This window comes from Lagopus muta, chromosome 26 (assembly GCF_023343835.1).
Source record: "Lagopus muta isolate bLagMut1 chromosome 26, bLagMut1 primary, whole genome shotgun sequence".
NCBI lineage: Eukaryota > Metazoa > Chordata > Aves > Galliformes > Phasianidae > Lagopus > Lagopus muta.
Window position 1 is genome coordinate 3,378,014 of NC_064458.1, and position 17,372 is coordinate 3,395,385.

Sequence of the window (17,372 nt, forward strand, 5' to 3'; positions counted from 1 at the left end):
CCTGCAGGAGGAGCAGCTCCACTGCACCCAGCTTCACCCCAACCACTCGCATTCTGTCCTTGTAGCTCTCCCTGCAGCCGTCAGCCCAGTGCTGGGCACTGCCGTGTGTCTGGAACACACCTAAAAGATGGACGTTTTGCTTTTACCTTCTGTCATTCAGCTCTCAGCTCCCCAAAAGCACCTCCCAGCGAAACCCATCTCAGGGCTTTGCAAGGAAAAGGAAAACGCACTAAAAGTCTTATTTCCTCACCAGGCAGCACACCGCTGCTTCCAACATCAGCCAACGCTCCCGGCACTCAGGCTCCAAAGGCTGCGCAGACACAAACGAAGCCCGGCAGGAGCAGAACCAAGGGAAATCCCTTCCCTGCCCCCTGCCAGGCCTTCGACACAAGCCCAGCAGTAAGAGTAGGCCGTGACCCGCTATTGTAGGTCCGGGGCCGTTTTAGGGGCACTGACCATCACCCCTAGGCGGGCCCGGTCAGCCCCGCACCATGCTGCCATTTGCTCGCTGCGGGCCCAGCCCTCGCAGGCCTTCATCCTCACAGCCGCCTCTCCCTCCCGTTTTTCGGGCGCGGTCCCTTTAAGGCCCCCGGAAGGCGGGGGCGGGGCGGCGCTACCGCGCCTGCGCGTTGCGGCGGCGGCCTCCGAGGAGAGAAGCGCGAACGCGGATTGGACGGCGCGTGTCTCCCGCGCGCCCCTCCCCTCGCCGCCAGGCGTCACGTGACCCGGCGGCGGCTCCCGGCGCGGTGGACGCTGGAGGCCAAGATGGCGGCGGAGCTGGTGGAGGCGAAAGTGAGTGAGCGGCGGCGGCGCCGGCGGCACGGCGAGGCCGGACTGGGCGGGAGCGGGCTGAGGGCTGAGCGGCGGCTCCTCCCGGCTCGGAGCCGGCGGCGGGCGGTGCGGTTCTGCGGGTGAGAGCCGGGGGGCGGCACCCCGGGACCGCCCCCCCACACACACCACCCTCTCCGCCCCCCCGGCTCGTTCTCCCGCTTTACCTCAGGGCCGCCCCACCCCGTGCGGGCCTTCAGGCCTCACCGCTCCCGGAGCTGTTCCCAGCCGTTCATCGGCGCTCGGGGCTTTCCTTCCTTCTCTATCTGCTGTCAGAGGGAGCGGCTGTGCGGCCCTCCCACCCCCCCTCCAAGGGAAAGGTGTTGGTTTGTGGGGCACTGGAGGTGCTGGGGGGGGGATCTCCCAGCAATGGGGGAGGGAGTGGCCCATATGAGCCCCCTCAGCCTGTGTCTCTTCAGTGTATTGGGGGGCAGGGGGCTGGGGAGCTCCTGAATCCCCCCCCCAGCCCTTCCCTCAGTGTTGAGCTGTGAATGTGGCACCCGTAGGGGTTTGTGTGGTGCTCTGGGTGCAGTAGTTTGTAGTGGGGCGCTCCATTCTGTGGGGTCCCTGTGGGCGTCGAGGGACAGGTGTTGGTTTGTGGGGCACTGGAGGTTCTGGGGGGGATCTCCTAGCAGTGGGGGAGGGGAGCGGCTCATATGAGCCCCCCCCCCATCAGCCTCCCTTCAGTATATTGGGAGGGGAGGGGGGAGCTGTGGAGCTCCTGAACCCCCCCCCTCAGCATTGAGCTGTGAGTGTGGCACCCATAGGGGTTTGTGTGGCGTTCTGGGCTCTGTGGGTGCAGCAGTTTGTAGTGGGGGGCTCCGTTCTGTGGGGTCCCTGTGGGTGTGGGGTTGGATTTGCAAAGTTGTGTGTCAGTGCAGCCCAGCAGCTCCTGCGGATTGGAAGTGCTTCACGCCTGCTAAGGAGCAGGGATGTACCTGGTTGGCTGCAAGGATACATTTTAACAACCCCTCTGGTCCCCATCTGTCAGTGATTCGGTCCCTCTTCATTGCTGTGGGCTCAGCACCCCTCTGCAGGAAGTTTGCTGCCTGCTTACCACTGGAGCACAGCTGGTGCTCAGACCCAGGGAGGAGCTGAGCTCAGTGCTCAGGGATCCTAGCACTTCATACAGTGACATGTTGTTGTTTTTTAATGAGACTTGCTCTGCAGCAACACGGATCCTGATTCTAAGGGTGAAGACTGTTGGTTCCATCCCCAAAGGCTGTTGGTTCTGCACCAAAAGTGCCAAGAGAGTGGTGCTGTGGGAGCAGCGAGTGTAGGAGCGCTGCTGTGGCTGTGTTTGTCTTTGCAGATATGCATTTATCCTTGACGTGCCCCAGTGAAGACAACACACACTCTGTTTTGTACCATTCTGAGACACTGAATTCCTCCAGGGTCACCCAGGTGGTGCCTGGCGAAGCAGCAGTGTGAATCCACATCTCTCGTGTCGTCGTAGCAATTAAGCATCCTTCTCTCCTCTTGCCTGCCTTCCTTCCCTCTCCTTTTAGGAGAGCAGAGACCTGTTCTAGCCCTGCTGCTGCTCTTTGCTGTGGGATGGCTGAGTTCTTGTTTTCCACTAACTAGGAAAGGTGCTGAGGGGATACACATGGGTGCCTGTCAAGTATCATTTCAGGGCAGCTTGAATCTTCACAAAAACCTGCTTTATAAGCTTGATGGCCCTTTGCCATGCAAGAGAAGCATGCCATCCATCTGACTGGTACCACTGCGCTCAGCAGAGACCTCTTCTAGCTCCTGTTCTGATATAGCATTGAACTTTCTTTGAACCTGCTGATGGTTCCGGGCCTCCTGAGCTCCCGCAGCAGCAGCAGAATCCATTTGTGAAGGTAGGGCTGCTTTTTGCTGCTTATCAGAGCACTGACATCCCCAGCAGCAGCCCTGGTGCTGGCTGTGAGCGTGGGGGAGTGCTTGGCAAAGCCCCCGCCTGCAGCCTGCAGGCATTGTTCTCATGGGAACGCACTGCTCTCTTCAGTCTTCTCTTCCCAGAGCTGAAGAGACACACGCTTCTTGTTTTCTTCAGGTTCTGTGTGTATAAGAAGAGTTCTAGAGAGTTTGTTTCGCCTGTAGAAACAGCACGGAGGTGCACTGGAGGACTGGCAGCCCCGCTTCACCTCAGTGTCCTCTGCTTTCCAGCTGGTGTTTGTTTTCTCCCTTTTTTTCTTTGGCTCTTGAAACCCTTCGTGTTACCCAGAGATACGGGGGAGTTCAGAAGCTCTGAGCTCCTGCATGGTGTTGATGCTCTGGGCTGCACTGACGTGTTGGAGCTCCCTCCTCTGTGCCCCCCGTGGCTCCTATTAGAACGGTTGTTTGATGTTCAGCACTTTGAGTGATTGGGTCTCTGGTCTGGGTGGGTCGGTGGGCTCATAGAGAACACTAAGAACTGTCACTTTGCCTTCCTGTCACTGTAAGAACATCTTCAATTTTTTTATCCCCTAGAACATGGTGATGAGTTTCCGAGTCTCAGATCTTCAGATGTTGCTGGGTTTTGTTGGCAGGAGTAAAAGCGGACTTAAACACGAACTAGTCACCAGAGCACTGCAGCTGGTCCAATTTGACTGCAGCCCTGAGGTTTTCAAGAAGATCAAGGAGCTCTACGAGACCCGTTATGCCAAGAAAAGCTCCGAGGCCCCGCAGCCGCACCGCTCCCCCGAGGCTCTCCCCATCCATTCTTCATACGAGCGCGGGAGCGCCGTGCCTCGGACTTCTATCTCCACCCCCAACATTGACTATCCCACCCTCTATGGGAAGTACCTGAACGGACTGGGCAGGTTGCCCCCCAAAGCTGTGAAGCCTGAAGTCCGCTTGGTGAAGCTCCCCTTCTACACCACCCTGGATGAGCTGCTGAAGCCCACGGAGCTCGGTGAGTTTTCTGTGTGTTGTGTCTGCAGGGTCTGGGCAGAGAGGAGTGAAAGAAGTGAGTGTCCGAAAGATTGGTTTTTCAAGGGGTTGGAAGTGGGATTTTCAAGGCTCTGTGCAGAGCAGGCTGTGCACACAGTGCTGATGTCACCTTTCCCCCCTGCAGTTTCCTCCCTGGTGCCTGAAGTGTATGGAATATAGAATGGTAGAATGGCCTGGGTTCAAAAGGACCACAGTGATCAAATGATTTTAACCCCCTGCCCAGAGAACCCACAGGGTGCCATGATCATAGAATCACAGAAAGGCCTGGGTTGCAAAGGCCCACAACTCTCATCAGTTCCAACCCCTGCTGTGTGCAGGTCACCAACCAGCAGCCCAGGCTGCCCAGAGCCACATCCAGCCTGGCATTGAATGCCTGCAGGGATGGGGCATCCACAGCCTCCTTGGGCACCCAGTGAACAGTGCCTCACCACCATCTGGCTGAAAAACTTCCTCCTCATATCCAACCTAAACCTTCTCTGTCTCAGTTTACAACCATTTCCCTTGTCCTATCACTATCTACCCTTTAAACAGTTGTTATTCCCCTCCCTTCCCTTAGAACAAGAGCACACTTGCATGGAGATGTAACTTGCAAGCCTGTCCCGTTGGCTGTAGCTTCCTGCCCTTCCTAATGCTGCATTGTGGAGCACCATCTGTCTTCTCTCCCTGTACTGCCTCAGTCTGCCCATGGAACTCCCTGTGTTGGTGTTGCACCCGAGCTGAGAAGACTATTTCTGCCATGCTCTGTTATTTCTCAGTGCTGAGCACTCCCAGCCTGGAGCCCCCCGTGGCTGAATGAGCACTTCTGGTGCTATTGCTGACCTCTTCATTTTGCCTTGTGCGTGGTGCTGTGCCTGGAGGAGCAGCCAGGGAAGCTGGGGAGCTGTGGGGAGCTTTTTCTCCCACTGCTGGGTGGGAATCTGCTTTGTTTTGCTTTCATTCAGCTTTGAGCACTGCCCTGGGGTGTGGGGAGGCTGCTGGGCAGGGATTACGCTGTTGTTGTGCTTTGCTTGGCCTCAGTGTCTCCTAAAGGGAGTGAAGCAGCTCAGGCCTCGCAGCTGGGTGAGCCCAGAACTCAGGGAGCTGATGTGAGGTGCTGCCATGAGGACGCAGCGCGGTGGAGGCGCAGTGTTGGGCTGTGCAGGCAATGCAGGCTGTGAGATGTGCCTGCATGTCTTCCATCACTTTGGAATTGCATCTTTCTGCTTTTTTCCTTTTTTTTTTAATTTTTTTAATCAGACTTTTCCATTTTCTGCCTCGTTACCTGGTTTGGGCATCCCTCCCCCATGGCCTTCCTAGTTGTCTCCCCCGATAACTCACCCCAGATGTTCATTACCTCCTGCATGCAGTGCTGCCTGCCTCCACCTGTTCACCCCGGTTCTGTTACTCAAAGCAGGCCTGCAACCTGTTTTACCACTCTCGTTGGTGGGGTTTTTTCCTTCTTTAAATACAAATTCATCAGGCTCGATGTGATTTTCACCTTTCTGGGGGGAGGCATTGTGTTCATGCTGTGACTCTGATAGTGAGCTGATGCCTGTGAAGCTGAGGCGTTGCTCTCAGTGCTGCTCGGGGGCCGGTTTAATTCAGCCCTGGATGTGGGATGGCATCTATTAGTCAGAAATGCAAGATTTTGAAGAGAAGTAATCATAAAGAAGTGGAGCCATCTGGAGATGGGAGGGGAGCAGGATGTGATGAATAGATCCTTATTCAAAGTTGACCCCAGGTTTGCTCTGTTGAGTCAGAAGTGCCGTCTCACAACACGCACTAACGCACCTGTGTGCTGTTGGTGCCCTCCCTAGGGTGGCTCTGACGAATTTCCCTTTGCTGAGAGCATTTCCTGAACAGCCTTTGGGGCTGGGAGCCGAGTGATTGGGCTCTTTGGGGATGAGTTCAGCCCTCAGCATCCCAGCTCTGCACTCAGCTTGGGCTGCGGGTGGCACTGAGTGCATGGAGGAGCTTTCTCTGCAGGAAAACCCTCAGCTGCTGTGGGAGCAGCGCCCTTCCCTGGGCTGCAGGAGGCTTTGTAGCCACGGTGGGAGTGAAGGAAGCCTAACTGGTACGTTCCTGACTTGGATTGGAAGCACACTTGTTAATTAAAAGCTCTTTGCCCCTTGGAGATGAGGCTGATGGTGAGGTGATGCTGAGCCTGGTCTGTGGGTGAGTGCCTTCCCTGAGGAGGGCTCACATCACTCTTACACCCGCAGGCTTCAGCCCACAGCACACAGGTGAGGTCCATTGCAAACAGCTCCTTCCTCCCGGCAACCACATGCAGCTGCAGTCCATTTCAGTGTTGTTTGTGGGGCTCAGCTCCCAAGGACGGTTTGCAGAGTCCTTCTGGGCCTTAGAAGCCTTGTGTCTGGGCTCCTTCTGAAGGTTGCTGGTCGAGCTCTGTCTTAAAAATCGATTTCCTGCTGTTGGAATGAACTGATGGCAGCAGCAGCCATGCAAGGCCAGGCACGGAGGTGCAATGCAGCAGCATCTGTTCCAGAGAAAGGATGGAACTCAGTCACCTGGAGATCTGCAGCCTTAAAAGCCCCTGCTTTTTTCCCCTGGCTGCTCAGTGAAGACACAACAGCAGCTGAGGTGCCCCTGAGGTGCTCAGCTCCAGGACTGGGGCTTGGAAGGGCCGTGGGGTCGCTGCCCAGCTCTGCCTTGGGGGAGTCGTCCTGCTCTGCTGGGGATCTGCCTCCTGCTTTCTCCCTGCAGTGCAGCTGCTTGGCAGAGAGGTGCCAGCAGGCAGCAGCTTTGGGGTGGTGGTGTTTCCTCCAGGTGAAGCTGCAGCAGGTTGCTGTGGGGGCAGAAGTGCCCTCAGCTCTCCCATAGAGGAGGGTCCACGAGGGAGAGACTTGCGGTACTGAACAGACCTGTTTGTCTTGGTTGGGAAGCGTTGGGTGTTGCAGTGCTTTGGAAGGGCTTTGCTCACTGGTCTGGAGGTGTTTAGATGATAGACCACGGTTCCCCAAGTCTACAGGGATATCTTAATGTTTTCTATTATATATAATATATATATATAATGCATTATTTATTCTGAATGCCCTTTTTGTGTTTCTAAAGCTGAATTATAGAAGGGCAGCGGATGGAACCACAAACCCACATCTGTCAGCATCTGAGAGCTGCTTTTCTCCTTCCTTCATCTCGTTTTGACTCCTGGGCAGAAAAGCACCTTTTCCCACACCTCAGATCCAGGTGTTTTGCCTTTGAATCAACCAGCAGTGACTGAGGTGCTTAGAGAAGGCACATGAGGAAAGGGAAAGCGAGCAGTTGTGTTGCTCCCTGCTCTGTGTGTTACCCTGTGACAGCAAACTGCAGCACGCTGGCAATTAACCTGAGGTGATAAGCCTCGAGTCCCCACACCTCAGGCTTAGTGTTAAGCAGACTGAAGGCATTTGATCTTAAAATGAGGGATAGAAGGAGGGCAGTTAATGCTGGCTCCTGGGCTGAGCCTCGCTGCTGGGCATCCAGCCTGCCAGCTCTGCCTCCTGGAGCTGCCCTGAGTTCGTTTGCTGGTGGCAGCTGGAGGCCAAGAAGTCTCAGATGGCAGCGTGGCTCAGAACAGCGAGCAGCATAGAGGAGCTGCTGTCAGACCGCTGTGTTTCTTTTCTCCTTTTCAGTTCCACAGAACAACGAGAAGCTCCAGGAAAGCCCCTGCATTTTCGCCTTGACGCCGAGACAAGTGGAGCTGATCCGAAACTCCAGGTGCTCCTCCCTGGGTGCCCTTATCTGCAGACACTGCAGCCCACAGCTTCCTCTGTGCCGCCTCCCTCCCCTGCACGGAGCTGATCCTTAATGCCCTTTGTTCACAAACCCAAATAGACAAAGAGAATTTTCGCTGCCAGTCGCACATAAGCACAGTGGTTTTGCAGCAGTGGCTTCAGGGGGTGTCTTGAGGATCAGCCCATCTTCTTGCACTGCTGTGGCAGTGCCCCACTTGTACCCACATGGATCCTGAACCACCACGTGAGCTGAGCTGCCACCCCTACAGCAGGAACAGGGAGTTGAATCAGGAAGCAGAATCTTGGAGGAGTGCAGTCAGGCCCTACCTGAGACCTGGGTCCTCTGAATGCTGACACACAGCAGAAAAAAAATTGCCAGGAGAACCAGTGTCCTTCCTGCAGTGTTTGTACAGCTTTGAAAACTCCCTGTGGGGCTGCAGGGTGCCACAGCACGACATAAAAGCATGCAGGACTACAGATAGATGGCTGCAGAGTGAGCTGGGCAATTGATATAAAACTCTGGGAAGTAATTATATAAAGGCTGGTTTTTAGAAAGATTGATTCTCTAGTCTTTATGTCTGATAAACGGGGCAGTTGATCTGGGCTTTTCTTTGTGTAAGTTCTTCTTCCTTGCTTTCCCAGGGAGTTGCAGCCCGGTGTGAAGTCGGTTCAGGTGGTGCTCAGGTAAGTCTGGGTGTGGGTTTCAGATGAGGTGCTGCAGGGGGAGGAGGGGAGACATCACTGGGTGCAGTGAGCTGCAGGGTGGTGATGTTCATAGCTGGAAAGAGCAGTTAGAGCAGGCTGGCTGCTGGCACCTCGTGCAAACATCCTCAGCTGTCTGACACCTTCCTGCTGTGCCACCTGAGTCAGCAGCAAGCAGCAGTGTGTCCCATGTCTATAGAATCCTACAATGGCCTGGGTTGCAAAGCAGCACAACGCTCATCAGTTCCACCCCCTGCTGTGTGCAGGTCACCAACCAGCAGCCCAGGCTGCCCAGAGCCACATCCAGCCTGGCCTTGAATGCCTGCAGGGCTGGGGCATCCACAGCCTCCTTGGGCAACCTGTGCCAGTGCCTCACCACCCTCTGGATGGAAAACCTCCTCCTCATATCCAACCTAAACCTCCCCTGTCTCAATTTAAAGCCATTCCCCTCATCCTGTCACTGTCTACCCATGTAAACAGTTGTAGACTGTTTATTGCAGAGCTTAGTCTGAAATGACACATTGCTGCCTGTCAGAGTCACAGAATGGCCTGGGTTGCAAAGGAGCACAAGGTTCATCAGTTCCAACCCCCTGCTGTGTGCAGGGCCACCAACCAGCAGCCCAGGCTGCCCAGAGAACCCATGGGGTGCCATAGGGATCTGTAGGGACCCATAATCTTAGCATCATGATAGAATCCTACAATGGCCTGGGTTGCAAAGGCCCACAGTGCCCATCAGTTCCAGCCCCTGCTGTGTGCAGGTCGCCAACCAGCAGCCCAGGCTGCCCAGAGCCACATCCAGCCTGGCCTCCAATGCCTGCAGGGCTGGGGCATCCACAGCCTCCTTGGGCAACCTGTGCCAGTGCTTCACCACCCTCTGAGTGAAAAACTTCCTCATATCCAAACTAAACCTCCCGTCTCACTTTAAAGCCATTCCCCTCATCCTGTCACCATCCAGGATCCGAATCGCAGAGGTCCTGCCCTTGGTTTGGCCTTCAGTGTGGGCAGAGGAGGGAATGTGGGTTGGGAGGTGATGCTTGGCTGCTGGTTGGCGCGTAGAGCTTTGAGCAGTGAACCAGGGCAGCGTTTTAGGAGCTGTGTGGTTGTTTTTCTTTTGCAGGATCTGTTACACAGACACCAGTTCCCCCCAGGAGGATCAGTACCCCCCCAACATCGCCGTGAAAGTGAACCACAGTTACTGCTCCGTGCCGGTGAGCCAGCTGGGCTGGGAGGCACCAGGGCTGCTGCAGGTGTTCCTTCTGCTGTGTGCAGACAAGAAGGCAGAATACAGAAGTTACCAATTTAGCTTTCAGATGGATTAGCTGTTAATGAAGTGCTTTTGCAAAGACTCCTTTTCGCTTTGTGCTGGGTCGCAGCGCTCGGCTCCCTTCTCCCTCTTCCTTGAAAACCGTGGCTGGGTTAGGAGGCAGTGAGGCTGACGTGTGGCTGTTCCTCCCCAGCAGCATCTTCAGCATTTAAACAAGGCAAATCTTTCCACTTCAGGGCTACTACCCGTCAAACAAACCCGGGGTGGAACCCAAGAGGCCGTGCCGTCCCATCAACCTCACCCACCTCATGTATTTGTCAGCGGCCACCAATCGCATCACCGTCACCTGGGGGAACTACGGGAAGGTAGGAGCCATGGGGAGGCACGCAGGGCTGCGTGGGGGTGCAGGAGAGCCCCCTGTCAGCCCTTCCCTTCCTCCTCTCTCAGAGCTATTCCGTGGGGCTGTACTTAGTGCGGCAGATGACCTCAGCTGAGCTGCTGCAGAGGTTGAAAACCATTGGGATCAAACATCCAGAGCTCTGCAAAGCACTGGGTGAGTATTTGTGGGCAGGGGGGCTCAACGTGTGCCTACCTGGTGGGCAGTTCTGGCTGCCAGGCTGCTGGAAATGTGTGTGAGAGCTGAGTTTCGTACCATTTCTTCCCTCCAGTCGTATACAACGCTTCTTATTCAAACAGGCTCACGAAGATGTTTGTTAATCGTGTGAAATTGCCCCCAAATCCTCGTGCAGAAGCTCTGAGTCGCATTGTGATGTTTGGGGTTGGTCTCCAGGTTATGTTGTGAGCACTGCTGCGGGTCAGCATCCTTCTGAGCAGCTTTGTGCCTTCCTCTGATTGCCTTGAGCTGAGGGACGTCGCTGCAGCACCTCAGCCCTGACCCACATTGAGCCCAAAGGGGATTTCTGGAGAGAGGGATCCTGGTGGGAACATAATTCTGCCCACCAGGAATCCTGGGCTGGGCAGGGGGTTTCAGCAGCACAGCTTTCACACATGCTGAGAGGGAAGAGATGATCCCAAAAGATGCTCATCCTGGGCTGCTCAGGTAATGGTGGTGTGAGGCACGTGGAGAGCGTGGTGGAAACGTGAAGGGAAATCACCTTCTCAAGGCAGAATCTGATTTGTGGCATCTGAGAGCCTGGAGGAATTCCTGGAGGATTCCCAGTGGCTCGTTGTCACTGGATGGATGCTGTTAGTGTTCAGGTCTGTGTAAGAGAAGCAACACTGGATCACAGCAGACTTTAAATCGTGCTGTTCAGAGCTCTTAGCAGGTGCAGGAAGCATCATTGTGAAGGTTTGCAGCCACAGAGAAAGCTCTTACCAAAGAAAAAAAGCCAGAAGTGCTGCAACTCTGTGACAGTTGAGCTTGGATGGAGCAGCACCTAACACCAAAGCAGCACCCAGTCGTCTTGTCTCTCTTCTTGTCTCCTGGGAGACATTGAGCTGCATTGAGGAGAAGTGCTGCGATTATGGAGCCTCATGGTCTGGAGAGCTGCTGTTGTGATCTGGGAGGGTCAGGATAAAGGGGTGATGTGCTGCAGAGGAGCTGGCTGGAGGAAATGCCCTTGGTTTTCAGTGCTGCCAGCAGCTGCTGTTCTTTGGGAGTCGTGTGGTTTCATCTCAGGTTGGTTCTGCATATTGAGGCAGATTTTCCCGTGTGGTTCTTGCTGCCCTTCCTGAGCTGCTCAGTGAGCTGAGGAGCAGCACCCAGCAGTGCTGAGATGGACTGATGGGGAAATGAAGTTGGGTGGCTCCAACTTGTGCTGCTTTCTGTTGGCTCACTTGTGGGATCTTCCTCGGAATTTCAGGGGTCACAGGGATGCAGTGCATCCCATCCTATTGCCACCCGTCCTGGAAGGGAACAAAGTCCATCCTGCTCGTGCTAATGACCAGATAATTCATTAGATTAGAGAGGGGACCTGATCCAGGTCTATAAATATCTAAGGTGTGGGGGGCAGAATGGTGAGGCCGGACTCTTTTCAGTGGTGAGTGGAGACAGGACAAGGGGAAACGGCTGGAAACTGCAGCATAGGAAGTTCTGCACCAATGTGCGAAGGAACTTCTTTACAGTGAGGTGAGGAGCACTGGAACAGGCTGCAGAGAGGTGGTGGAGTCTCCTGCTCTGGAGATGTTCAAGACCTGCCTGGATGCCAATCTGTGCAACCTGCTGTAGGGAACCTGCTTTGGCAGGGGGTTGGACTCCATGAGCTCTGCAGCTCCCTTCCAACCCCTACCATTCTGTGATGCTGTGTGACTTCTTCCTGGGCTTTGTGGCTCTCTGTCCTCCCTTCCGCTCCCCACCAGCACGGGGATGGCGACAGTTGGCTCCTGCTGGCTGGGAAGGCAGGGCTGTAGGAAAGGGGGGTGGACCTGGGGCTGGGGGCTGCAGGAAATGCTTTCCCACCAGGTGAGTGGATGCTGCAGAGCGCTGAGCCGTGCAGTGCTGTGCCGTCCTCTGCCTCTGAGAGCTCCTGGCCCTGCACTGCAGGTTTGTCTCCGTGCTGCAGTTTGCTCCTGTTCATTTTGTTGCCCTTTGCTGTTCCTGCAGTAAAAGAGAAGCTACGCTTGGACCCAGACAGTGAAATCGCCACCACGGGCGTCCGCGTGTCTCTCATCTGCCCGGTGAGTCCCTGCAATGCCTCCTCACCTGCTCTGCTCCACAAACCCAACCTGGCTGTGTGCAGCTGTGCTGCTGGGGCTCAGTGCTGGGAGCTCAGCCCTGCTGCTCACCGCTGCCCTGCTCCCACAGCTGGTGAAGATGCGGCTGTCTGTGCCGTGCCGGGCTGAGACCTGTGCACACCTGCAGTGCTTCGACGCCGTCTTCTACCTTCAGATGAATGAGAAGAAGCCCACGTGGATGTGTCCCGTGTGTGACAAACCCGCGCCCTACGACCAGCTGATAATTGATGGGTGAGTGTGTTCGCTGCCGTCCTCGGCCCTGGTGTTTCTCTGCTGGGTGAAGCAGCTTGTTTTACGGTCTGCCCTTCTGGAGCCCGCATCGGGGCGAAGCTGGAGGTGTATTCTGCTCGTGCATCGTGCCCTGACTGCTTGTGTTGGTGTGCTGGAGCAAGGTTTGTTGGTCTGCCCTTCTTGATTTTAGGATTACCCTAAAGCCTTACGAGCATCGAGCGTTTACTGCCTCACTCTGATGAACCTGCACAATTGGCTGCCCTGGCTGACAGATGTCACGCTGCTTGGAATAAACCCACTTTATAAGCACACGATAAGGTGATTTTTGATAGGAACCATCTTCCTTTTCTCTTGCTGGTGTGAGCAGGCAGCGCTTGCCACGCTGGGAGCTTGGCTGGGGGGATCTCTGCCAGCTTCTAAAGCAAACAGCTCCCGACATGCAGTCCCTGAGGCAGAAGTGCAGGTGCAGCGTTTGCATCAGGAACGTTATCTCTGTCTTCTGCGTGGTGCTGTGAAAGCATTGCAGGGAATTGGAGCAGAGCGAGGCAAGAAACGCCTGTGCTGAGCCCCGGCTGTGAGTTTGGCAGGGGCAGCTCCAGCCCTGCCACACAACCCTCGTCCCGGTCCGTGTGGGAGTGCAGCTCCCTCTGTCTCTGCACCAGAGTTGTTGGCTTGCTTGCTGCCAAGGAGAGCTGTGGTTCTCTGTGCGAGGCGAGCCGGGCGCCCTGTGGCAGGGCAGCAATGCCTGGAGGTGCTCAGCAGCCCGGTGCCGCTGTGCGGCTGCAGCTCTCCCCCTCCTGGTGACGGAGCCACCTGCAGTGAGCAGAGCAGAGCTGCGTGGAGGCCCGGCTCCCATGTGGGAGCGAAGGAAGGCGGCGCAGTGGGCGCTGTGCTGAGCTGCGGGCTGGGATCGCCCAGCTGTGTAATTGACCTTCAGTGCGGCGTCACTGCGGTGCTGGGGTGGCAGAGGGTCAGCGCAGGGCCGTCCCGTGGCTGTGCTGGCAGTGCTCTGAGCGCTGCTGTGTCTGTCGGAGCTGCTCTCTGGTTGGGGCTCCGTGTTGGTAATTGCGCTCCGGGTGGCTGTGCTGAGCTGTGGGGCTGCCCATGGGGCTGCGTGTGCGTCCTGTGGGGCTGAGCGGTGCTGCAGGACACCGTTGTGGAGGTGGGCGGCTGCTGCCGTGGCTGCGGGGAGTGAAAAGAGGCAGCAGGGTGCTGTGTTGGGAGCAGTGGGTGCTGGTGTGGGACAGGAGCGTGAGGCTGCGCGCTTCCTCGGGTGAAGCCTGGGGAGCCGCCAGCTCACAAATGGCCTCAGTGGGGTCTGGGTGCCTGGAGCCCCTTTGGAGGTGAGATGCTCCTCTGATGGCACGTGAGGAAGCTGCCGGTCTGTGGCTGCGAATGGCGGCGCTGTCAGTGCGGGGCAGGTGCAGCTGTGAGCGTGGAGCATCGATTCCCTGCTGTCCAACCCGGACCCACGGGGCCCTTCCTCCCACCCAGGCTGCTGTCGAAGATCCTGACTGAGTGCGAGGATGCGGATGAGATCGAGTACCTGGTGGATGGCTCCTGGTGCCCCATCCGAGCCGAGAAGGAGCGCAGCTGCAGCCCGCAGTGCCCCATCCTGGTGCTGGGTGAGTGCCCTGTGTGTGCTGCTCATCCGCCACCCCCTGAGCCGTGTGTTAATTAGCAGAGGCCTTAATTCATCCCCTCTTCCCCCGATCGCCTTCAGGTTCTTCGGATGTGAACGGCCTGCTGCCCGCTCCCAACGCTAACGGTGAGAACGGCAAAGCTGCTGCTGACGTGGTGGATTTGACACTGGACAGCTCGTCATCGGAGGAGGAGGAGGAGGAGGACGAGGAGGAAGATGACGACGATGAGGGACCCCAACCAAAACGGCGCTGCTCTTACGAGAAGGGTTTGGTTTCTGCCTGCTGACTGTGGAAGCAGCTCTGAATCTCAGAACGGACAGACTTGAATACTCTGGTGCTGAAGCTGGAGGGGGGGGGAGAGCGTCGTCTCCCGCCTCGTCTCCCATCCTCCCCCGTCTCTGACTTTCCTATTCCGAATTAACCATTAAAACAAGAGAAAAACAAACAAAAAGAAAACCCCACAACCACTGAGCTGCTTCTTGGTTGGAAAACCAGCCCAACTCCAGGCCCGACCCCGAACCGGACTCTGAAGCAAGGAAAGTGTCTTAACCCACGGCCGGGGCTTCAGCTCCCGCCCCGCCGCCCCCCAGCACGGCCCCACGCATCTCCAAAGCTGTGTGCATCCTTGTCTCGTTAATTAACCATTCCTGAGTATCTCGAGTTCTGCCGGGAGGGAGAGGGGGTGGGGGGAGGGAAGGGAAGGGAAGGAGGAGAAAAGGGTTTGGGGGGGGGGGGAGGGGGGGGAGGTTTGTATCACCCAGCATAGAGGGGTTTTGTAGGGGTGGGGGGGCGTGGGGGTGAAGGGGGAGAGGAGGAAGCGCCGTCCCAGGCAGGAGCTGGGGGTCCTGGGTCCAAGGGCGCCGTCCTGCATCCTTCATCCCCACCCCAGGGTAACGTAGCATCGTCGTAGTGACCCCGTTTAGTTGAGCAGAAGCCATCGGGGGGTTGGGGGGGGGGGTTTTGGGGAGGAGGAAGGGGGGTTTGGTGGGGGGGGGGGGGGGGGGGTCGCCCCGCGAACCTGTTGTCTTTTTGAAGTGCAATAACTTGGTGTTTTTGAAGACTCAAAGGGCTGCGCGTCCCCTTCCTGCGGAGGAGGCGCAGTGGGCGGCGGGGGGGGCGGCGGGGGCCTTCCAGAAATGCCAGGTGGGGAATCTCAGTTCTCACCAACTCTACCTCGGTTACCAATTCAGGTTTCTTTCAAACCCCCCCCCTTCCCTCCCTCCCTTTCCACCCCATCCGCAGCCCCACGGCCGCCCTTCGCCCCCAGCCCTTCGCCCCACAGCATCCATGGGGAGCCGGGGGGTGGAACGACCCCCCCTGCAGCAGAGGGGATGACAGGAGGGGTTGGATGGCAGGAGGGCGGCTGGGCGGCGCCGCAGATTCCCCCCTTCTTTCTGATGTTTGTCTCCTAATTTAATTGCTTTTAAATCTTCCAGGCTCAGAGCCGCTGGTTGGAAACGTCGCGCTCTGTTACTGCTGTTGTGTTTGCGTTGGCAGCTCCTCCTGTACATACGTTTTGTTTGCTTTGTATCCCGTTCTGTTCTGTTCTGTTCTTTCTTTTCTTTCTTTTTTTTTGTAAAGAGAGAGGAAAAAAAAAAAAGAGAAAAAAAAAAGGAGAAAAAAAAAAAAAAGGCAAATTATTTTTCTTTCCCTCCGTACACCTTCCTCAAAGTTGGAAATTATAGTGTTTGTTAAAATAAAAAGAAAGATTTACATTTAACCTCGTCTTTCCTCTTCTCCCATGGGGTCGCTGGGCTGGGATGGAGGTGTTGTTGTTCCCCCCCCCCCCCCCGGTGCCACTCCAAATTCCTCCACCTCCAGCAGATTAATCATTTTATTGATGAGGCTTAAAGGCCCAAATCCCGCTAAACCCGGGGCTTTGCCAGATAAACAGCCCGCTTTGCAAAGGCGGCCCGTTTGTGAAAACACAATTAGCAAACCCTGTAATCTGCACTAATTATCGGGCCGCAGCCCTCACCCGGCGGCTGCGGGGCTACGGGGGCCATGGGGGATATGGGGGCTATGGGGGCTATGGGGGACGCGGCGCCCGCAGCACGGACCCCCTTCACCATCGAGTACCTGCTGTCAGCACAGGGCACCGCAGGGACCCCCCCCGCCCCACAGCAGCGCCCCCACATCCCCCCCCCCCCGGCCCCACGGCGCAGCCTGGGGACAAACCGGCGCAGTCCTACATCGCGCTCATCTCCACCGCCATCCTTTCGTCCCCGGAGAAGAAGCTGCTGCTCTCTGACATCTACCAGTGGATCATGGATAAATACCCCTACTTCAAGAACAAGGTGGGCCGGGGGGGGGGCTGGGGGGGGGCCTGGGGTCTGAGCGCCGCGGTGGGGCGGGATGGACTCACCTGGATGCGCCTGATGGAGATGGGAGCGCGGGTGCAGGGCTGTGCTCAGATCCCAGCTGATGGATCCATCCATTTTGATCCCAGCTGATGGACGCCCTTCAGTCCCAGGACTGAGGTAAATGGTAGTTTGATTTACTCCATTTACTCCGATCCCACCCGACTGCTGGCTCCATTCATTCTGATCCCAAGCGATGGGGGCCACTCGATCCCAACCTCTGGCTCCATTCATTCTGATCCCAACTGATGGACACCCTTCAGTCCCAGCTGCTGGCTCCATTCATTCCCAGCTGCTGGCTCTGCTCCTTCTGGTCCTGCATGCCGCCAGCCCCACAGCGCGGAGGTTTTGCTCTACATGGGCTCTGTGGGTTGGGCTCTATATGGGCTGTGGGCTCTCTGGGGGGGCTCTGACACCGCATCCCCAACGCAGGAGAAGAGCTGGCGGAACAGCGTCCGCCACAACCTGTCCCTTAACGAGTGCTTTGTTAAAGCCGGCCGCAGCGACAACGGCAAAGGCCACTTCTGGGCCATCCACCCCGCCAACCTGGAGGACTTCTCCAAAGGCGATTATCACCGCCGCCGGGCGCGGAGGCGCATCCGTAGGTGAGCGCTGGGGGCCGGGGCTGCGCAGGGCGCCGTGTGGGGGCTGAGGGCCGAGGGCTGACCCTGTGCTCTGCTTCCCCCCCAGGATGGCGGTGAACATCGGCTACTGCCACCCCTACGCCCTCTACGGCCTCGGCTGCTGCTGCCCCTGCTGCCCCCCGCCGCCCTCCGGCCCCCCTCTGTGCCCCCCAGTGCCGCTCGCGCTGCCCCCCGGCCCCCACCGTGGGCGATGGGGTTGGGGGCGGCCGCCGGGTCCCCGAATCCTCGCCCCCCTCTTCCCCGCTCCCCGGCCCCCGTTCCTGTAGCCCCATTCTTTCTTGGGTCCTGGATGTGGATCCCACGACGCAGGGGTGGCTCAGTCAGAGGCTCCGTCCCCATGGGCCCCACTGCCAGCAAAACCCCATGTGCCACAGCCTGGG

General features: G+C 57.1%; 1 protein-coding gene across 1 annotated transcript; it reads left to right on the plus strand.

Moving 5' to 3' along the window:
* The first annotated feature begins 667 nt into the window (after positions 1-667).
* PIAS4 (protein inhibitor of activated STAT 4) lies at positions 668-14,674 on the plus strand. The gene is made up of 11 exons (XM_048927410.1): positions 668-792; positions 3,283-3,706; positions 7,353-7,437; positions 8,097-8,138; positions 9,274-9,364; positions 9,657-9,785; positions 9,868-9,973; positions 11,984-12,057; positions 12,185-12,345; positions 13,840-13,970; positions 14,069-14,674. The coding sequence occupies exons 1-11, from the start codon at positions 766-768 to the stop codon at positions 14,272-14,274; spliced, it is 1,476 nt and encodes a 491-aa protein (XP_048783367.1). The 5' UTR covers positions 668-765; the 3' UTR covers positions 14,275-14,674.
* Positions 14,675-17,372: the final 2,698 nt, after the last annotated feature.